Source organism: Lethenteron reissneri, chromosome 21 (genome assembly GCF_015708825.2).
Source record: "Lethenteron reissneri isolate LAM-NWPU_2019-01 chromosome 21, ASM1570882v1, whole genome shotgun sequence".
In the NCBI taxonomy this organism is placed as follows: Eukaryota; Metazoa; Chordata; class Hyperoartia; order Petromyzontiformes; family Petromyzontidae; genus Lethenteron; species Lethenteron reissneri.
In genome coordinates this window covers 10,842,176-10,862,888 of record NC_083799.1, presented here as the reverse complement: position 1 = coordinate 10,862,888, position 20,713 = coordinate 10,842,176, and the positions used below count along the sequence as shown (strand labels likewise).

General features: G+C 45.5%; 1 protein-coding gene across 5 annotated transcripts in view; it reads right to left on the bottom strand.

Moving 5' to 3' along the window:
* Nucleotides 1-8,743: 8,743 nt before the first annotated feature.
* The window catches only part of LOC133345225 (transcriptional regulatory protein AlgP-like), a 61,729-nt gene continuing 49,759 nt past the window's right edge, over nt 8,744-20,713 (bottom strand). For all 5 annotated transcript variants that reach the window (XM_061555803.1, XM_061555799.1, XM_061555801.1 and 2 more), the window contains 6 exons: nt 19,898-20,288; nt 18,792-18,854; nt 18,154-18,501; nt 13,143-13,235; nt 10,363-10,444; nt 8,744-8,836 (listed from right to left, as the gene is read on the bottom strand). In XM_061555803.1, the coding sequence (XP_061411787.1) occupies nt 13,171-13,235; nt 18,154-18,501; nt 18,792-18,854; nt 19,898-20,288 (867 nt within the window). In that variant the 3' untranslated portion in view covers nt 8,744-8,836; nt 10,363-10,444; nt 13,143-13,170. The remainder of the gene's footprint in view (nt 8,837-10,362; nt 10,445-13,142; nt 13,236-18,153; nt 18,502-18,791; nt 18,855-19,897; nt 20,289-20,713) is intronic.

The following is a 20,713-nucleotide window of genomic DNA, read 5'->3' as shown; positions in this document are numbered from 1 at the left end:
GCCCTAACACGTGAACGCAACACCTTGGCGACGTTCGCGATACAAATTATATTATCCACTCGAGATTTCTCGACGTGCAGATGTCTCGGAGGCAAACCACTGAGACTTGCTTTGTGCTCTCTTGGGACGCACGGATGGGGTGGCGGGGGGAGGGACATGCCCAGTGAACGTCCCTGTCGGGAAGGAATGCGCAGTGATGAATGTGAAGGCTGTTCGGGTATCTCATGAGATGGGACAGAGACGTTATACATGGTCAGCCTTGACACAGAATGAGGAGTCGTCGGGGCAGTGTTGTTCATCGTGCTGCCGTCAAACCCCCGATGGTTTAAACTTAGAACTTCAAATATGCGCAAGCATCGTCAAGGTCAGGATTGAACCTATGTCTTCCTGCGTACCAGGCGAGGGAGATGACAGCTTGCCACTGTGGCGCCCTCTATGACCGATGTATTTCATATGAGCAGAGAAGTGGCACCTTTGAAGTTAGTAAAGGTGGGCGCTCAGGGGTGCATCACAGCACTGTATAACATTGCTGTCATATGTGTTATCGGATCGTATTGCGTGTTGTTCAGCGTATGACGTTTCACTCAACGTGCTGGAACTGAAAATCAGTTCACCAAAGAAACTCGAGTGCCATTGGACGAAATTGAGTTTCATTTCCTGAAGAAAGCTCAGAGTACACGGAGCGAAACATCATACAGCATGCTCAACAACACGTGGTACAGTCGAAACACACAGCAGGGCTGTATAACACAACCACGAAAACCTACACTGTAGACCCACATAGCATGTTCTATACACGTTTCACGGGTGAGCTTAAGTTCTCTTCGGTTGCTGTGAGAATGCCACCCATTAAGTGTCACAAGATATTACTGCTTGGATGCATTGATACAGGCAAAATAGCACATCAGATCAATGTTGGCCCTATTGCTGCAGTAGCATTGTTTTAAGCTCATTCCGTGGCTCTGGTTTATCTTCATGGGTGTCAATTGTTTCACGTAACATCTGGTTTCCCAATGTAGACATCGATAATTTCCGTACTGGCCCATCTTCCTAGTCTGTAAATTGAATGGGCTTTGAATAACTGATTGCTGATAGTCTATTTTTGGTTAGCCTAACCCATTGTGTTAATGTAATTATTGGCATCGATTGATTGGTCAAAACTGACCTACGTGGTTGTATATGTGGCCTTTTTTCTCCGGCATTGATTTCATTGTTGTAAAACAGGAATTGTGAAGGTTACCTGGGAGTGGTCAAATCACAAGATGCGGTTGACATCATGGAGCATGGCAGTGGCTGTTTGTAAAAGCAGACTTTTCTTGCATCTCAGAAACCTCGGCTTTTCAACTATTTGTGATGTAATGATCATCATCAGCACTCTGGACTTGTTGTACAGAAGTTTCCAGTTCGACCTCCTGTTGGGGCAGTTGAAGCAATGGGCGTGTTTCTTGAATTGATCCGCCTCTGTCCATCCGGCAGTATACATGGGTCCAGGTTATGAGTGGTGTGGCAGAGTGTGCTTACTCTAACCCAGGGGTCGACAACCTACGGCTCCGGAGCCGCATGCGGCTCTTTACGGGCTGCTTCTTGACGATATGTACGTATGTACAGTATGTACTCAGAAGCATTGCGGCTCTTGAAATACTGAATTTTGTACCGAATTGGAAAGAAATGGCTCTTCTTGTTATTTTGGTTGCCGACCCCTGCTCTAACCTGTTTGAAGTGTGGCCAACGTGGACCAGTCGGCCAAAGTACACTCTAGAGGGGCTCTCTAGAGCTCCCTCGAGTTGAGGTCCTTCTGCCAGCAGTGGCGTGAGCGACCAATTAAACTGAACAATTTCTTTTTATTTTACCAAGGGCCACTGAGCTATATAGCTCTTTTTCAGAAGCGACCTGGACACATATGATAGCTCAACGAAGTGGCTTATCGCCATGTGGAAATTAATATCAGCCAAATACAGTACTTTAAAGGTATATTTCTAAATGTGGAGGGGAAAATCAGAGGACCCGAAGAAAAATCCACATAACTACTTGGAGAGAGGCATGCGAACTCCAAATCTAGAGCAGGTGTCAGGGTCGGGATCGAACCCACGACATATTGTATACCAGGCGAGGGTGTTAACATATTCAATTGTCGGGCTGCACCTTTACTTTCCGCCAATTCAAATGCATTAACCTTTGTTTTGGTACTTTGAACTCCAATTCCAATTGTTTTACGAATATCTGTGGATAGTGACTCAATATTCCATTCTGTAACAACTCCATCAGAATCCCACAAAAGGCTGGGAAATTACAATGACCCTCTCATGCATCGAGTCCACTGGAGTGGACTGCTTTGATTTATGCTGTAAATAATTGTATTATTATATGGAACATTCGTGGGGGGAAAAAAATACCAAGACATTTGAGGGGGTTCCTTTGACTTCCAAAATCACATTAACCAAAAACGCATTTGATTTTAATAATTAATGGATAGGAGGATCCCTCAAGGGCCTATCCACTATTTATAACGTGCACTGTTCAACTCGTCTGCTAATAAATGTCCCTCTGAGCTGGACCCGACGGAGTAAAATGTACTACTATAATGAGCCAATAATGTCTGTGTGTCCCGCGCGTGACGTCACTCCACATCGGCCAGCCCCCCTCATTAATACTCATGAACAGGTGACGTCCTCCACATGGACCCCCTCCCACTAATTAATAATCATGGGCGGGTGACGTCACTCCACATGTAGCACCCCCCCCCCCTCCCTCATTAATAATCATGAAGAAGTGACGTCTTCCAAATGGACCCCCCCCCCCCCCACCATTAATAATAATTAGCGGGTGACGTCACTCCACATGGGGTGGCGAGGCGCCTCCTCCCCCCTCCTCAGCGTCAACTTACAACCCTCACGACAAAGGCAGAACCCTCACGTCACGCGATCTCCGTGACGCTATTGAGACATCGAAGTAAAAAGGACGTCATGATGAACAAGGGATTATCACCTTTACATCAAATAAGTCTGTGTCACCGCGGCCTCACAAATTGCACACGAAATGATGCAATGAATATCACGTCGCGGTCTGCTTTTCGCTTGCAAGTTTCAGATTTACTGAAATGCTCCTGTCCTTGGACGGGCAAAAGGCTAGTATAAAAGAGTTTGATGTGATTATTGACCAAATGCATTACTCACCTTGTAGAGTTTTGCTGTTGACATAAAATAAAATGTAGAGCGTTTGCTGTTGACGTCGAATCATTGAAACGGTGGAAAAATATATATTTTTAAGTTTATATTTTTCCCAAGGAATAGCATCTAAACACAACTCAAAATAGCACTGACAGCTGCAATACAACACATTGGGCACAAAGTACATGGCTTAACATAACAAAAAAAATTACCCAGAGGTGCATGTCATTGTTGTTCAATGCTCTTTGCTGGAAAAAAAACAATATTTTGGTGTCTTATTACTTGTAAGATTTTGGCAGATGTTTTATTTCTATTCCTAACGGTTTACAAAGGGTGAGAAACAGACTGATCTGTAAGCGTATAACAACTCAACAAGTCACCGAGCTCACGATAGGTCAATATATGAAGCTGGCCAATCTGACTACTAAAAACATTCGGAAAATGTTTGAACATGAAAATGTTTTGACACCATCGGTTTTTACGTAGATGAGCAATTAATTCCATTCACAACAGTCTGCAAAGCAAAAGATGCAATTAAACATAATTGTCATCTCAATTTGTTGAGCTTAATGACTAATAAAAACCGCCAATAAAATGTATAAGACAGAAACTCTTTAATAATCTCAAGCGTTCCATGCTAGGCTAATTCATTCCGCCTCCAACGCGACTATTATTGTTGCGCACATTCGCCGATCTGACACCCGGCGGCAAAAGATGGTGATCTCCGAGTTGGAGCTAAAGAATTAATCCATCTCCACATTTTCCAACGGCCACAAAACCCAGCGTTTGACTCCAGACTTGTGCAACGTCAACTTCGCGATGGGGGAAGAGGCAGACTCAAACCTATAGCCACCTTCCACCATCCAAGCTATGGCTGGAGTTTGGGCCGAGCTATCGTCCAGAGGGGGAGCCCACTGCAGGGTTATGGGAAAAAAGTCCACGAGAAAGTTATTTTTGGAGATCAATGGGCATCTGCAGAAGCATTTTACTTTGGAAAAAATGTGATCCGAGCTTTTGTTGTCACGACCGCAATCGGCACGTGTTTAACGTTGCAAAAGAATGAAAACTTTGAGAGAAAATCATTGAGACTTACCATTGATGGGAAATGTCAGCGTTTATAACTCTACGTTGACAGTACGTAATTAGTGGCATTCGTTATATTTTAAACAGTTGCTATTGTGTACATATTCTTCGTATATAGATGTTGGTAGTAAAAAAAAAAGTTACATACTCGTGTTTTACTTAAAATGTGTAGACACGGTTGAAAATAAATTACCAGGGCGAGTTAATACCATTCAAGTCTCAGTCAAGACAGATAACCCCTGTAATCGGGTGAATGTGTGTGTATGTGTGCGTACGTACGCGTGCACGCACATACGCACAATGGGCTACTGACAAGCCAGAAATATGACTGTCAGAACAAGATGGAGTCAGCATTTATTTCCAAAAACAGTCCGGTTACAGTAATTTTATCAGAAGTTAATGCTTCTACGGACGTCTTTCGGCCGGCCTTCAACACAACACTGCTTTGCAGAGTTCAGCACAGGGAACTCCGACGATACCAGACGTATCGACGAAACCATACGTATCGATGATGCCAGACGCATCGATGATACCAGGCGTACCGAGGAGTTGTTCGAGGTCCGCATGAAATCTGTGAAATACACAGAGCTAGGTAGTCCCACTTGACTCTCGAATTCCTTCTGACTCATGCGGTCTCCTCGGCTGCCGAGGTGTCATATCTGGAGCCCTGCTGCTTTCACAACATACATACATATCCCTTCAAGTGAACACCAAACCACCGATACTAACAAAGATTGGCACTATTTAGGCCCAATGCTATTGTCTTACATTTATAACTAACAATCATTCCCAATATCATCTAATACCAAAGCCATCGTTTATGCCTCTGTCGTTCACAAACAGCATTGCCACTTCCATCAAAATCCTAAACGTAACGCCGCCATCACCTTCACTATCACACACCCATCATTACCAACAGCAACACTGCCATCGTAATCCTAACGTCAACATTACTCTGACCCGCAATCGTGTTTCCTCTGCATTGTGCTGAATGGCAAAAGTGTGCTCTTGTCAGGGATAATGGATTCCCGTTTGACACGTGTGTAATGTGGTCGACATTACAGCTAACATACTGCAATGTAATTCCCGAAAACTTGCAACGCTCGTATACGCTACAAGCCATTGGTCATGCAAAATGTTCTTGGATAAATATTTTTTGTCAACACCATCATTACAATACTATGTTAAATTTGCCGTCTGGACATATCCCTCGTGGCGCTGTCTACCAGTAAGCCGGCAATGCCACGGCAATAAATAACCACCGTCTCATTCCTCATTCCTGACTCGTTGACAGTTAAAAGTAGTTTTACACCTAAAACGAACTACTGAAAATGTAACACCTTAAACTTTCCAAGATGTTAAAATGCATGGCAATATGAACATTACCCTAGAACTACTCCAGCTACGATAGAGAACATTTAGGATGTAATAAATATTCAAAAGTATTAAACACAAGCAATAGCCAGATTGACGTGTGGGAGATTAACTGCCAAGGTTGCAGGACATTGCAGCATTCGTTTCAACTACGAGTGAGTTCAACGGCACGGCAGGTCCGTCGGAAGACGTGCCGTGAGACGAAAACCGTGCTCGGTGTGCAGACATCGCTCGGCCTCACCCAGCCAGACCATCGACCCCACCACAGTCTCATCGCGGCCACTCGCCAGCCAGCCAGCCAGTGCGTGGGAGCCAGACGTGCCCGCAGCGTGACCTGTATCTCGGCCCCATGGATGGCACTTGCAAGCGAGATTTCGTGTGTTGTGTTTCACCACCGAGATGTATTAGGTTATATATATGTACTATATATTAGATGGGTTTTGCAGCCAATCGTGTGCGATTATTTTTCTGGTAGCATGTACTTGTACGTGTTTCGGAAAACACTGAAATTACTGTTACAGAAATACCACACGTAATAACGTATTCATACTCTGCCAGCTCTTTTGGGTCATTTACAACGGCCATTTCATTTAGAAATATCGAGGTATTCCTAAAGGCTATCAAAGCAACATTATCTTTTACAGAATGTCAAAACTGCGTGCAGCGTAATAACACAGATGTGGCAATGGATCGGGAGTGAGGGGGGGGGTGCAGTTATTAGAAGCTCCTCAGCCGTGCACGTTGCGTGTTGTGTTGTGTGTTCACAACCAATGGTGCCAGCCAGAGTGGTTGCAGATGCAGCACACCCTGCCTCTCCTGCTTGATTGAAGGATGCGGGGGCATATCGGGTCTGGCCGGGCACATTCCGGTGAAACTGGATGCTGTGCTGCATGGGCTCGTGCGGGCAGGTATGAGAGCACGTAACGGTGGACACGTACAGGGTCTGCGTGCTCGTGTGGGTACGAACGTGGTGTGCGCGTGTCCGCACACACACACAGACGCGCGTGCACAGGTGTCTGTCTCAGGAGAGCTCCCGTTAACGTGCGTCACGTTAACGGGAGCTAGCATGCATGTGTGCGTGCTGGGGCGGAGGAGGGGGTGGGGGGGGGAGTTTGGAGGTGCTGTGACCCTTTAGCCCCTGCTGCCACTTCCGACCCGCGAAGTGCTTGCGTGTGTCCACCCTACAACCCCTGCCCGGTCAGTGCCTCGGTGATGTCAGTGGACAGCTGCTGCTGCTGGCTCTGTTGGTGGTTCTGCTGCTCCTGTGCGTCGCATGGCTCAGGGGAAGCGTCCTGGCTCAGGCTGCCCGTGGACGACACCTTGCTCATGCGTCCCGAGGGGCCTCCTGATGTCGTGGGCGAGTGGGAAGAATTTCCGTAGTTCGTGCGAGACTTGGCTGTTTCGCGGAAACTCAGCTTCTGCGACTCGATCTGGTGGGGAGAAAGGGATGTGAAGGAGATGGAGATGTCATCTACCTGGTAGACACCTGGAAGACAAGTGTGTCAGGTTGGCCATGTAGACTGGCAGAAAGTGTTTTGGTATATCCCAGGGAACCGATTGTGGACGTTTTAGAGACCAAATAAAGCATGTAAGCAAACTGGATTTCGGAAAGGATTTCCCATCAGTGACCGTGTACACAACATAAATCAAGTGTTTGAAAAGACAAATTAATTTCAAATACAATCGTGCCTGGTTTTCATTGTTTATATAAAAAAAAGCATTCGATTCAGTGGAAACCGAAGCAATCGTCAAAGATTTTACAAAGAAGGCATTGCTATTGATATTCTTAGGTTTTTTCTGTAATTTTGATGTTTTTACCTACGTGACTTTACCGAAAAAACCTAAGAATATGAATCCTTGCAGTCACGAAAGCTTCAAATCTAGCATTGCTATTGAGTTTTAGGCTTCAAATTAATTTTATTTAACCAGTCGAGAACTCAGGAGACAGGAATAGTCTCATTTGCCAGTAGGGGGCGATAATTGCTATTTATAATTTGCGGGTAATTTTCAAATTTGGCAAGTTTGATTTGCGCGGTAGAGAATTGCAAAATACAAATCAAAACAGGGGTCAAGCAAGGAGATACGCTCTCACCAAGATTTTTTTAGAGCAATTTTTGAATATGTCTTTCTAAGCAATACATTGGAGAGTTAGGCTGAAACGTAAATGGAAAAAGTTTTAGCCAACTCAGCGAAATTCACTTACGAGAGGTATTGAAGAAATTCACGAAGAACGCTGCAAGGTTGGACTTAAATATTGGCAAATCTAACTTAGTGTAAAACAAGTTTTCTAAACAATACAAATTAACTGTGGTCCGAATACAACTTGAGAACACAGCAGCATGTGCATACATTGGGCATCACATCAGTGAAATAGGGAACAATAGCAGGAAAAAGTGTCTTTAGAAAGTTGATGCTGGTCCTGAGCCGCCCATACCAGACATCTGTGGAAAAGAGCTTCATAGCTCATCGGATTCCTCCTCCAGTCTAAATATAGATTATGAATATGAGCAGAACAAGGCATCTGAAGAAGAAAATGTTCCATCAGTGCAAATTTTCAGATCTGATCATGGATCACAAACACGGCCACTGACAGAGGCTATAGATTAAAAGCTGAAAAGTACACGAAGCAGAGTGGAGAGATGAGTGCTTGGATTTACACCTCCAATTAGCAGGCTTAGCTACGTACGGTGTGAAACACGTTCAACATACGTTGACACAAGAAACAGAAAAGTGATCACGTGGATCAGACAACAAACACAGACCAGAGACATCATATTGACACTCAAGAAAAGTAAGTGGTCTTGGGCAGGACACATCACTAAATGGGTTCATGGCCATGAGTGGGATTGGTGATGGAATGGCATCCAAAGGAGATAACGTGTACCGCCTCCCCCACCACCCCTGAAGAGGGAACGAATAAATATATTCATTTTCAGGCGTAAGATAGATGAAAGCAGCATTGGATCATGACAAATGGTGACGGCATAGGAAGGGCTTCGTCCTGCAGTGGATAGACAATAGCTGGTGACGATGATGTGAATGTGTAAAACACCTGCCAAGGCACTAGGCAGCACACTCACACATCCATGGGACATTCACCTTAACATTACCGCCTCCTGGAACATGATCTGCATTGTCCAGGGAGCCTACTTTGGATTGAGCCTTCTCGCTGAAATCCAGCTTCTTGCTGACAATTTGAATATTCCCTCCACCTGTCACACAGACATACACACAAAATCCCGTTGGTGTTGAAGGGATTATTTATTTAATTGTGTAGCTCACATATCTCAGAGTGAACCACAGATGGCTGAGGACGTAATACGGCTTGACAACAGCACATCCCTGGCTGGCCCTCTGCAGTCACAGCAGTGTGGATAAAAAAACGAGTCAACCCTCCGGAGCGTGCATCGCCAGTGTGCTGCCGTGACAATGTTCCTCTGCAAAAAAGAAAAATGTTTAAGTGAGTATGGCACCGTAGACAAAGTGACTGCCTGTGATTGGCAATATACCCCCTTTCCTCTTTAAAGGGCACTCTTAAAATAAGTGCCCCACCACACCACGGCGTGCGTCTTTATGCGGAGGAGTGTTGAGATTAGATAAACACAAAAGCATGCGTGAGGTTGCCTCGAGTCCTGGTGGGGGGAGGGGGTAATGCAATGTACGAGAGTATCTAGAAACTCCCCTCAAACGTTTCTGAATTGAAATTCAATGAGTTTTGACATTTTCGGCTGTAGGGGCTTTAAGTGCATCGAGGTGAGATGATATTTACCAATGCAGCAATCACTATAGGAGAATGTCATCCTGGCATTAGTATTCGTACTCAGGTTGATCTTACCCAAGCTATATATACCAGTATTGACAGGATATCAATATATAAGAGAAGAAAAGCAGGGATTTGCTGACTGTTCTATTCTAGATTTCGATGTAAAGCTTTCGTGACTGCAGGGATTCATCTTCTTGGTTCTTTCGGTAAAGTCACGTAGAATGGAAATAATAAAATAATAAAACAATAAAATAATTCTCACGACGTTTCGGCCACAACACAAGCAGCCGTCCTCAGGTGGAGAGCAGGTCTGTCGAGTAGACAGTCTGAATGAGACTGAGGACGGCTGCTTGCGTTGTGGCCGAAACGTCGTCAGAATTATTTTATTATGTAAATGTTTTATTATTTTATTATTTTATTATTTCCATTCTACGTGACTTTACCGAAAGAACCAAAAAGATGTTCTATTCTAGCTGAGTGAATAGCTGCTCGCGACAAGACATTATTCTCGCAACTGCAATGTAATTCCTCTTCACGCGATGCCTGCTTTGTTGCGACTGGAAATCCAAAGAGTAGCATCATTGGGAAAATTAACCAACTGCACCCCTTGGCAAACAAAAAACCCAACCCAACCCAAATGATGATAATGATTTGTTTTTGAGAAAAGCACCCTCTACGCCAGGAATTCTCACAACACCTTACATTATATTTCAAACATATGAAAGGGTACACGTAGTGACAGCTGTTCCGGTGGGCACAAGGGAGACTCGGCACCTGACCTACAAGGAGGCATTAGTCTGCCAGTAGGAGGCGATGATTGCTGCTGCTGTGTGCAATCCCAATTGAGTCATATAAACAACAATGCAACGTTTGCGCCGACCATTTTGAGAAAAAAAAACGTAGGTGTGGAAAGTTGCGAATCAGCTTGTAGGTGGCAGCAGAGTGACACGAGGAAGCCGGTGCGGATGGACCCACCTGGTTTGTGAGTAATGTTGTCCTTAGATCCACACTTGGAAGCCACGTGACGGACATCTACCTTCTTGGAAACAATTTGCACCTGGAATTAGGCAATATGGTAAGCCTTCTCCTGATAGCAGAAAGCATTACCATGAGCAGTAGATTCACAATGCACACATCTGGACACATAGTTGGTTAAACATGTATATTGTATGTATGGTGTGAATATAATACAATGTAATACAGTATATAAATGTTGTGAAATTTCCATTTTATAAAAGGATAAATTGGAGTGTTCGGTGTGAGCCACACCAGACAATAAAAGGTTCCAATTTGGTCAACGGTGTCAACTTCCTGTGAAATCGTGCAGCCCAGAGAAATCATACTTGTCGGAGAGGGTGTCAAATAGCTATTTAACGATAAAACAACCATCACATTATCATCCTCTCCTCCAATATAGCATCATTAGCAGTGTTAAAACAGTTTCATTTAAGAAACACATCTGCCCAGTATTATGAGAGCTATGAGAAATAATTGCGTGTAATGTATTCTATTTAAAGGAGAACATGCAAGGTCACGCAAAATCAATTGACCATGTGCAAATGATGAAATTATATCAGGTTCAGTGACGTCATAACGATGCATTAATCAATTAAGATTGATTCTCGCAAGTGTGATGCATATCTGGACTCGTGCGCGTAAGAAAATATTCGGTGTGAAATGGGTTCACGTGACTCTTGCAGTCATTAGAGGCATTACTTTCACCACATTGTAAACATTATATGATTCTCGAATTGTATCTTGATCCTGATTAATGACAGCTCATCATATATCTGGGGGGGGGGGGAGGGGGTGAACTGTTACACCTCTAATGTGAAGGCTAGCACGGTCATGTTAGTGTGCACGCTGGGAAAGAATGCAAAGTCTAAAGTCAATAAAAAAATTAATAGATGTGATTTATATTAAAAACTGGGTGAAAAAAAATCACATCATCTCTATTGGCATCAAACCCTGCGTGGATACGTTCCTCGACTTAAATGCTTAAGCGGTATAATGCCTGCACTTGTACAGCTCTTTCGTCAATCGATTGCTGGCTGAGACCTCCCCATGCTGTCAGGGGTCATGGGGAAGGAGGTTATTTGACCAAATTTCACCACGTTGGGAGGTGCGGGTTGGTGGAGTATTGACGTAGGAGCACAGTACAGTGCAACAGTGGGTTTTGCCGCGCGACACCGTGGCTGTGCAGCAGCCTATAACACCTGACCCGTGCACTGCGGTCGCCCATCCAACCACAAACCGGGCTCATCAACCCTGCTTATATTCTGAAATCTGATGAGAACTGGTGCATTCCAGGTGATTCAGTCATAGGCGAGCAGCCTGATGCAATGCCCTTGACATTGCAGGCGTGACGTTATGACGGCAAATCCCATTAAAACGCCCTGCAATAATGGACTGGAGGAGGGCAGCAGAGTTGGGATGTTCGCAGGGGTCAACAGCGTGGGATGATAAGCCATCGCTAGATCAGGTGGCAGGAAGCCAGTCTTCTGAAAGCACAGCGCTCGTGTGCAGAGGCGATGAGGCACCAGCGTATTGGCCTTGCTAGTGGCGATGTTCCGCTGCTGCGACCTACACCTGCCGGGAGGCAGTGGTGCAGCCACCTGTGGGCCCTGTGGATGGCCCGACACCCCCCCCCCCCCCCCCCATGCGTTTAGATGCGGCAAAAGAGACACCCGCACAATTTTGGACAAAATCGCGGTACTTTTGAGTCCGCGTTTTGCTTCCTGATGTATGTTGAACTTCTATTGCACCATACGTAGCCCAACTATACTAATCGAGGGTGTGGAGCGTGCTTAATCAAGATGGCACGCAGTCTGATGCTGGTGACAGAACGAGTCGGCTCAGTTCTGAGTCACTCGCCAGTCGTCAACTATATTTAGCATAACTGTGGTACAGTGGGCCAACTTGACGACTCCGATCTGCAACTTGTTGACCTCGTGCCCATACTGGACATCTGTGAAAAAGAGCTTCATAGCTCATCGGATTCTTCCTCCAGTCTAAATAAAGATTCTGAATCTCACCAATAACCACCGGGGTGCATTCACTATTGGGATGACCCCCCCCAAATGTCACGACGTGGATGTGACCCTGACGACAGGATGAGGGTTACGTTGTGAAAATCTGGGAACCTCGGCTGACTGAAACCTGCACATGTTCCTGCGGTGCTACGAGGGTCCACTCGGCAATCCCCATGACAGCAGCACAGGGCAGCATGGAGGCAATGCCAAGGGCTCGACACCTCACACCGATGGTCTGTGCACATCCATTGCAAGCAATTTCATTTCCAGCCCACTTGCTGAGCGCCATAGTGGCAGGATGTTACCTACCTCGCCTGGTATACAGGAGGTCGTGGGTTCTATCCTCGACCCTGACATGTGAATATTCGGAGTTTGCACATTCTCCCCGTGGTTGCGTTGGATTTTTCTCTGGGTCCTCTGGTTTTTCCCTCCACATTTAGTAACACGCAGAGTATTTGGGTGATATACATCTCCACGTGATAAGCCACTTCATTGGGCTATCATTTGTGGCCAGGTCGCTTCTGAAAAAGAGCTATATAGCTCAGTGAGCCTTACCTGGTTTAATAAAAAAATAGTTTAGTTTTGCTTAGCAAGCCTGCCGGGCCGAGTCTGGTTGATCAGATTATAAATCAACCCAGCCTATTACCCAGAGGCAGTAGAAATGCAGTGCGTGTGTGTGAAAGTGTCACGTGGCATCCACTCCACGGTGGCAGCACAACTCACATTGCCTCCACCAGGGATGTGCTTGACATTAGCCATGGAGCCGCACTTTGACGTCACGTGGCTGAAGTCCAGTTTTTTGGTCACGATTTGGATCTGTGGGGAGCCACAGCACAATTCAGTATACAGTCTTTGTTCAGGCCCTCATCCATTAGCAGTGACTTATCACAAGTGTCACGTCTAATAACAAAACAGCATCGGTACACGTGCAGCCCTCTAGTAAATCCACTGTTGGATGAAGGCCTCCTTATGCCCTATGGGTCATGGAGGTTATTTGACCACACCTCCCCACGCCTGCCGGATGGTGCCGTGCATCAATGATTGACCACAGACTTGACTCTCGCACCAGGGGTTGACTCCCACGTGGCCCTGTGGGCAAATTTTCTTGCAATTATCCCCACCCAGCAATATAAATGGGGTTCCACCGCTGTCAGCTGATCGGCAGGTTGCGCGCCATGAGGTAAAGTGTGCAATGAAACACGATGACCGAACGCCAAATTAGCCAAAATGCTGAACGAGTTGTTATTAACATTTTTGTTAATATATGTATTTTTAAAAATCATGAGCGGAGTCTCGACTGACTTTCATTATTTATTAACTAAGGGAAGGAGTATTTTTTTTTACAAAATTCCAGCGATAATTTTTGTAAACGCAAAAATTTACTTCACAAAAAAAACAAGTTACAGTATTAGTTATGTTCTAATAGCCAGCACGATGAAGCCTCTAATCACATCCTGATGTTTAAAATATTTGAGGGTTAAAAGTGACACATTGATGCAAAGTAATGATTCATGAATTCCTCTACTGTCTACATATCTGCATAATTAACTGTGTTGTAATGTTTTCAATGTTGTTAAATATTAACAATATGAATATGAAAAACATGCTGTATCCATATCCTGAATGGTATTGCCACAATCACACAGATCTCTTCTCGTAACACACACACACATACAAGACGTTTCATAATTGGTATCCAGCTGAAATAATGTTGCAGCATAACATTCGTTGGCATTCCGCATTAACCTCGTCATTTTATTCAACATTAAATCGCGCGTGGTGTTGTGCAATGGATCACGTCGGCGCACACAACAGCCCCACTTTAAAACAAAACAACCTACTTCTGCAATTCCCCCTTTTCTGAGGAAAACGACAGCAGATATTTACGTTGTGACTATCGTTATAACACTGATCAACAAACTTTTTCTGGCATAAGGTATTCCAACGGTGTTAAGGTAATTTGGGGTGCTGATTCCAAATCTGGCATCAGTTTTTGTCTATCACATCATATCAAATATTGCATTTTCAATAAAAACTGCAGAAGAAAAATATTAAATAAGTGTGGATATCTACATAAAATGATATTATAAACACACTATCCTAAAAATACAGCACCATATTTTAACACTAAAGCAGTCACTGACTCGCAACAATTTGCAATCATAAGTGACAGTTAATTTCGGGTAAAACCAATGAAAATGGAGTATGCCGATAGCATAAAAATGAGATGTCATAGAGCAAATCTGAGATCAGATTTGGAATCAGCACCCTGAAATTAGTCTAAAACAGCTGCAAAAAGTCCAGGCCAGAAAAAAACATTTTTGTTGTTGTTGACCAGTGTAATTAAGACGCAGGGGAGAAGGCGCCCATGCGTTGTCGTGCGTTGGGCAGGCGGTCATCGTGAGTGCAAGCCGCGCGGCGGTAACAAGCTGCAACACACAACCGCAGTCGGCGGCTCAGCAGGGTGACCCACATGGGTTTGACAGCACAGCTGACGCCCCTGCAGCCTCGCTATCTGGGTCAACGCCACTTTACGCGCACAGAACCATGCCGCGACCTCCTCTGCAATGACGATGTGCACGGCGGCGGGGGGGGGGGGGCTTCCCCTGTCCCCTGAAGCTTCCAATTCGTGCATCGGCATTAGATTTGAAACAGAGAATCAGAATCTGAATAGGAATCCGATGAGCTATGAAGCTTTTTGTTACGCAGATGTCCAGTAGGCAACAACTGTGCGAGCCTCTGTGAGCCAAACGAATCTGTGATGTAAAGTATTAGATCAAGAACGGATTAGTCAAGCCTACGCAAAAGATTCACAAGGTCTGATGTAAAATTTTCCACGACCATATGAGGAGATGGTATTCTGTTGATGCAGAAACATCAAATTGTTCACGCCCACGCAACGAAAGATTAACGATGACGGGAAAGGTCACGTTGAGAGGAATGACAAAACAAGTTTGGGGGGAATGTTTTAAATGTCTAAGAAGGGTGGGCAATGACAGCTTGAAGGTGTTCAGCAAACATTGATATCTTTAAAAAAAGTCGCATGGCTCTGTTCCACACCCGAGACAATTAAACGGATGACTCAATTGCAGAATGAATGCAGATATATTTAAATGGCAGAACATCTGTGATGCCCCGCTTTCTTACACACCTTTCGGCGCACACATTATATTTACTCGGCTACAATGATTAAGCTGTCAGTGTGTTGCACAAGAAGACACACACCCGTACAACTGCACCTTCGTTAATTTTATGCGCGTGTCTGCATGACGATGATTCAACCGTGTTCGCATTAGGCGAGTAACGATGTGTCAAATCACCAAATGAAACTCACTCTTACCCACACAAAATATTCAGTCGCATTGCGAGCGTGACAATCAATCAACTGCGACACGTATGCCAATTGACAGCTGAAGTTACATTTAGACTACTCACGGGGTGAACACAACTGTTGAGACGAGACGGAAAGTCACAACGAGATTCACGGCCTGGGATCGTGGCGTTTTATCGAATCGCTGGTGGGGGAAATGGAGGGTGGTGGGTGAATCATTGCATACTCTTAGTTTTTTCGGTAAAGTCACGTAGGTGTTGCCTTAGAAACGTCGTGATTTTTTTTATTAATTTTACTTTTTTTTATTTACCTACGTGACTTTACCGAAAAAACTAAGAGTATGAATCCTTGCAGTCACAAAAGCTTCAAATCTAGAATGAATCATTGCATATCTGGTCGACGCCAAGCGAGGAAGCCAGGAGGAGCTACTGGAGGATAGCTGCCACGAGCGACATCCACTGACGTGCAAGACATCTGCTGCACCCCCTTTACCCTTCTTTCTTTCCCCGCATCCCCTCGCCATGAACACAGCAGGCGAAGTGAGCTGAAGGGGAGACGAGCAGAGCAAGTGCGACAGAGTCACTCGTGCTAGCGGTGGGCGCTGATCCACTCTGATGTGTGAACTAAGGCGTGCGCGCGTGTGTGGAAATGTGTCTGCTCAAATGAATGTCCCTCTTGTGCGCGTGTGTACAAAACAATCGCACGGCTTTGTATGGAAATCTCTGTCACACAGCCACAAGGCATATGAACTTGAGATAGAGGCAGTGCAATCGCGAGCACAAAGCATCTCTGCGGCGGGCGATGATTTTCCAAGTCTTGCTCTGCTACTGTCGAGCAAAAATTCTCGACAACGTGAAGCCAAGTCTTCTGTGGACGGGTTCCAAAGGGGGGACTGCCTTTGACAAGAGTGCATGAGGCCAAACTCGCCCATCAAATTAAATTGACTATATATCTCAAATTGGACCATTACTGTAATATCCCATAACCGCACAACGTAAACGTCGTCATTGCACTGCACACACACACACACGTGTGTGAGCCTTATCCTGCACCGGTGTTTATACGCATTCCATTCGTGCCGAAGTACGCCTTGCGAAATAACATCTCGTTCTAAATAGCATCTCGTTTTGAGATGGAACTATATATATTAGAATGTGTATTTATACTGGAGGAATCCGATGAGCAATACAGCTCTTTTTCACAGATGCCCAGTAAAGAGAGAGTACGAGAGCATATAGGTTTTTTTGAGAATCGGCAGGTAGTCACAAGCGGAGGGGAGAAAGAAGGACTGGAGCCTGGTATTGAACAGGGGTAGGGAGTTGGTCTACACAGATGACAGAAGGGGGGGGGGGGGGGACGGCGAGATCCAGAATATGGGGGCAGCAAAAGAGAACGAGCCACTTCCCACTGAGCCAGGATTGAGTAAAATACAATTCACAATACAATTCACAAGTACAATTCACAATACGACTTGAATCTACACGTGGTGTAAATGCAGCTGCAGCTTAAGATGTGGTCTTACCAGAAATCCCTTAGAACATCATTCTAGAAATGCATTAAGCAGGGGGTGTTTGCTACTTCAATTTTCTTCCCAGGGTCGCAATTCTATCAATTGTTTGGGGAAAGCCTGATGTATTTTCTCAGCACGTACAGACTTTACATACGTAATGTATAACTTTATATATTTTAATGTTGAAACACAGCTCGTATTCAGAACCCGCATAACCGAAAACTGTAGTGTCGAATGTCGGCTGAAATACATTGAACACCTACCCCTTGCTGACAAAATAGTTTCCACCTGAAATAAGTTCCGCGACGCAATTGTTAATTTAATTGAGTTTGCAAAGTCCCATTACATGTATTACTGCTGTTGCTGTGATCTTATTTGCTATCAACATTTTTATCTGAGTGTATTCTTATACATGATAATGAATATCATTATTCTATCCGCATTGAATAGAGTATCTGATCACTTTCAGCTATCATTATTAACATCTGACCTGCCCTCCTACTGGACATCTGTGAAAAATTGCTTTATAGCTCATCGGATTCCTCCAGCACTGTCCTTGAAGTTGATTGGTCCACACCCGAGACAGCTTTCCTTAGAGCCTAGTCTCACATGGGTTGGACCAGATGACGCCATAAGGCGCACAACTCAAAGACAATGCACCTTCAGAGTATGAGAGCTCGGGGTAAGCATTTACACCATTGGAAACCTCATTTGCCAGTAAAAAATATGATAATTGGTGTTTTACCCTTCTATCTGGCAACAAAACTGACACCTTTTTTATTCCTTTTTTATTCCGTAACCTCCTGTTTTATCGCCAGAAAGGGTCAAGCCTATTCTTATTTTTTCATAATTTTCATAGCGGCAAAAAGGTCCCTATGGATATTCAGCCGTACCTTGCCACCGGCTGGCTGGTGCTTGATGTTGTCGGTGGAGCCGATCTTGGATCGCACCGCCTTCAGGTTGGGGTTTGGCGCCGTGCCCACGGGCGACTTGGGCGTCATCAGGGTGCGAGAGGCCTTCTTCTCGCCGGGGGTGGTTGGCACTGAGCGCGAGGCCCCGCCCGGCGTGGCCCCTGCACTGCGCCCGCCGCTGGCCGACGTGGCTGAGCTCCGGGAAGGCCCCGGGCGCGCCGGGCGCTCGGGGGGCCATCGAGGTGCGCGCCGAGCCGGGTGGACGGCCCACGGCGCCGGCCGCGGCCGGAGTGGTGACGGGCGTGGTGCCGCTGCCCTTCTTGCCGGCACCTGCCAAGACCGACCGCCGCAGAATGCGGAGCACAAATCATTGCCGCCGCCGTCGCCCGATTTCGACAAAATGCTCCACTCGGTTGGGTGCGCAGGAAAGCGGGGCGCTCTGCTAAATTCCGCGACGCGAAAATTAGGACTTTGCGTGACATCCAACTTGGAACAGTTCTAACACCGTGCCCTTACCGGACATCTGTGATAAAAAAAAAGAGCTTTGGAGCACATCGGATTCCTCCAGTATGAATATACCTTCGGATGTATTCTGACTGTGCGTGGGATGGGGGTCGCACCTGTGGACACCGGAGACTTCTGCTGGGTCATCCTGGGCTTGGCGCAGCGATCCGTGAGCAGAGCTGTGCGCAAGGCGGTGGGTGTGAGGGCGAACGCAAGAGAGTCCGTGAACCTCGTAGCAGGGGATTTTTTGAGCACCAGCTGAAAGCAGCCTAGCAACATTCCCCTGAGTGACATCACTGTAGAGTCGTAGCTGCTCCCATTTGTCATAAATTATAGGCTGCGGCTTGTTGCTGCTGCTAAAATTATGCACAAGGTAGTCATTTATTTCGGGTGATACAATTAAACAGGATAACGATACAATTTAAGAAATGTAAAATTTTGCTTCGAGAATTGCACTGTCATTTGCAAACCATCGTAGCATTGAAGCTTGTAGTCAATACAAATAATGCACTTCAAATGCATGAAATTCCAATTTAAATCGTGTGGGAACAAAATATATATTTTTTTACAAAGCAGCGTTTTACACATCACTCCAGTTTCACCATCAATGACACCCAAAAACTATCCATTAAAATGTTAAAAACATACATCTTCATAATATTTGTTACAACTGTTATTAAGGAGCCACTCGACACATTTATTTAAAGCACCATTCCGAATGCACCCATTTAATACAATCATAAAAGTATTTTTGTATCACTCTGAATACCGCTTTTCACTTAAACGCACACCTTGTAGCGATGTAACAATGTCAACACTGTAACCACAATGCGACCCATTTCAGCCATCGTTTCTACTTCAAGAATGGCAACATATTCAGTCACTATCTTAAGAGTATACGAGATTACCTAACTACACGATAAAAAAATAAATATAATTGTATTACAAATCAAGAATGTGCTTAAATGTGCAATGCAATAAGGCAGGATAAATCTATTAAAATTGCTCAAAATTTTTCAACAAAATAAATTTGGTTCTACATTGTCGACTTATTCTGTGCGCTCGGGATTAGTTAAGCATGCACAAGCCGTAACGCTATGAAATAAACCAACACTGTTTGCTCATTTCGCTTGAACCGCAAGCCCACACATCGACGTCGGATGAACAATAATTGTTCGCACACGGCGCACGAGCGAGCACAATTGCGCGAGCGAGCACTCACAGGTCGGCCGCGTCGGGCTGGCGGCAGCAGGGACGAGCGCCTTCGCGGTCACAGAGACAGCGGCGGCGGCGACGGGACCGGCTGCAGTAGCGGCTGCCGGTCTGGGGGACTTCTCCGTGGCGACCGGGATGCTCGGTTTGGCTCTCAAGGTGCCCGTCAGCTTCGCCACGTCCTGCTTCACCGCCAGGGTGGACCTCGCCGAGGCTGGCGCGGAAGATCTGAGCGCCGAACCAGTCGTCGTGGTCGCTGGATGCTTCTCGGAGGCGGGGGCGGAGGGTCTGGCCGGCTTGCTTGCTGTCTTCGTCGAAGAGAGGGCCGGTGTCATCCCCAGCCGGGTTTTCTGTTCGCCCGCACGCTTGGCTGACACTGCCGCCCTGGCTTCGGCGGCGCTCTAAATCGGGGCGGTGTTTTTGGGGACAATGCAATCAGGCACCGGCTTTTTCGTGGAATCAAGTGCTTGCACGTCAACTTAATTCCGTCTCACACGCACAGGCAAAGGAGGTGTGACTTTTAGTCGTGCAACGAGGAGTGGCGCTGCCAACCCCAGCCCGCGGGCAGAATTCTAAAAAAAAATTAGTAGCGTGCAATACGAAACACCTGGGGGCAAATTTCTGCCCGAAAAATTGCTTCATTTATATCTATTTATAGCTGTACTGTATTAAATGTTTTTTTTTTTATGACAATAATGTACGTGTAAAGCTGTAATGGGAAAAACACACAACCATGCAAAGAAAACATAGCCAGGTTTTGATGTTATTCTCGCTCGTTGTAACACGTTGTGACTTAAATAATGAGAACAAAGGCAAAGTTAATCAT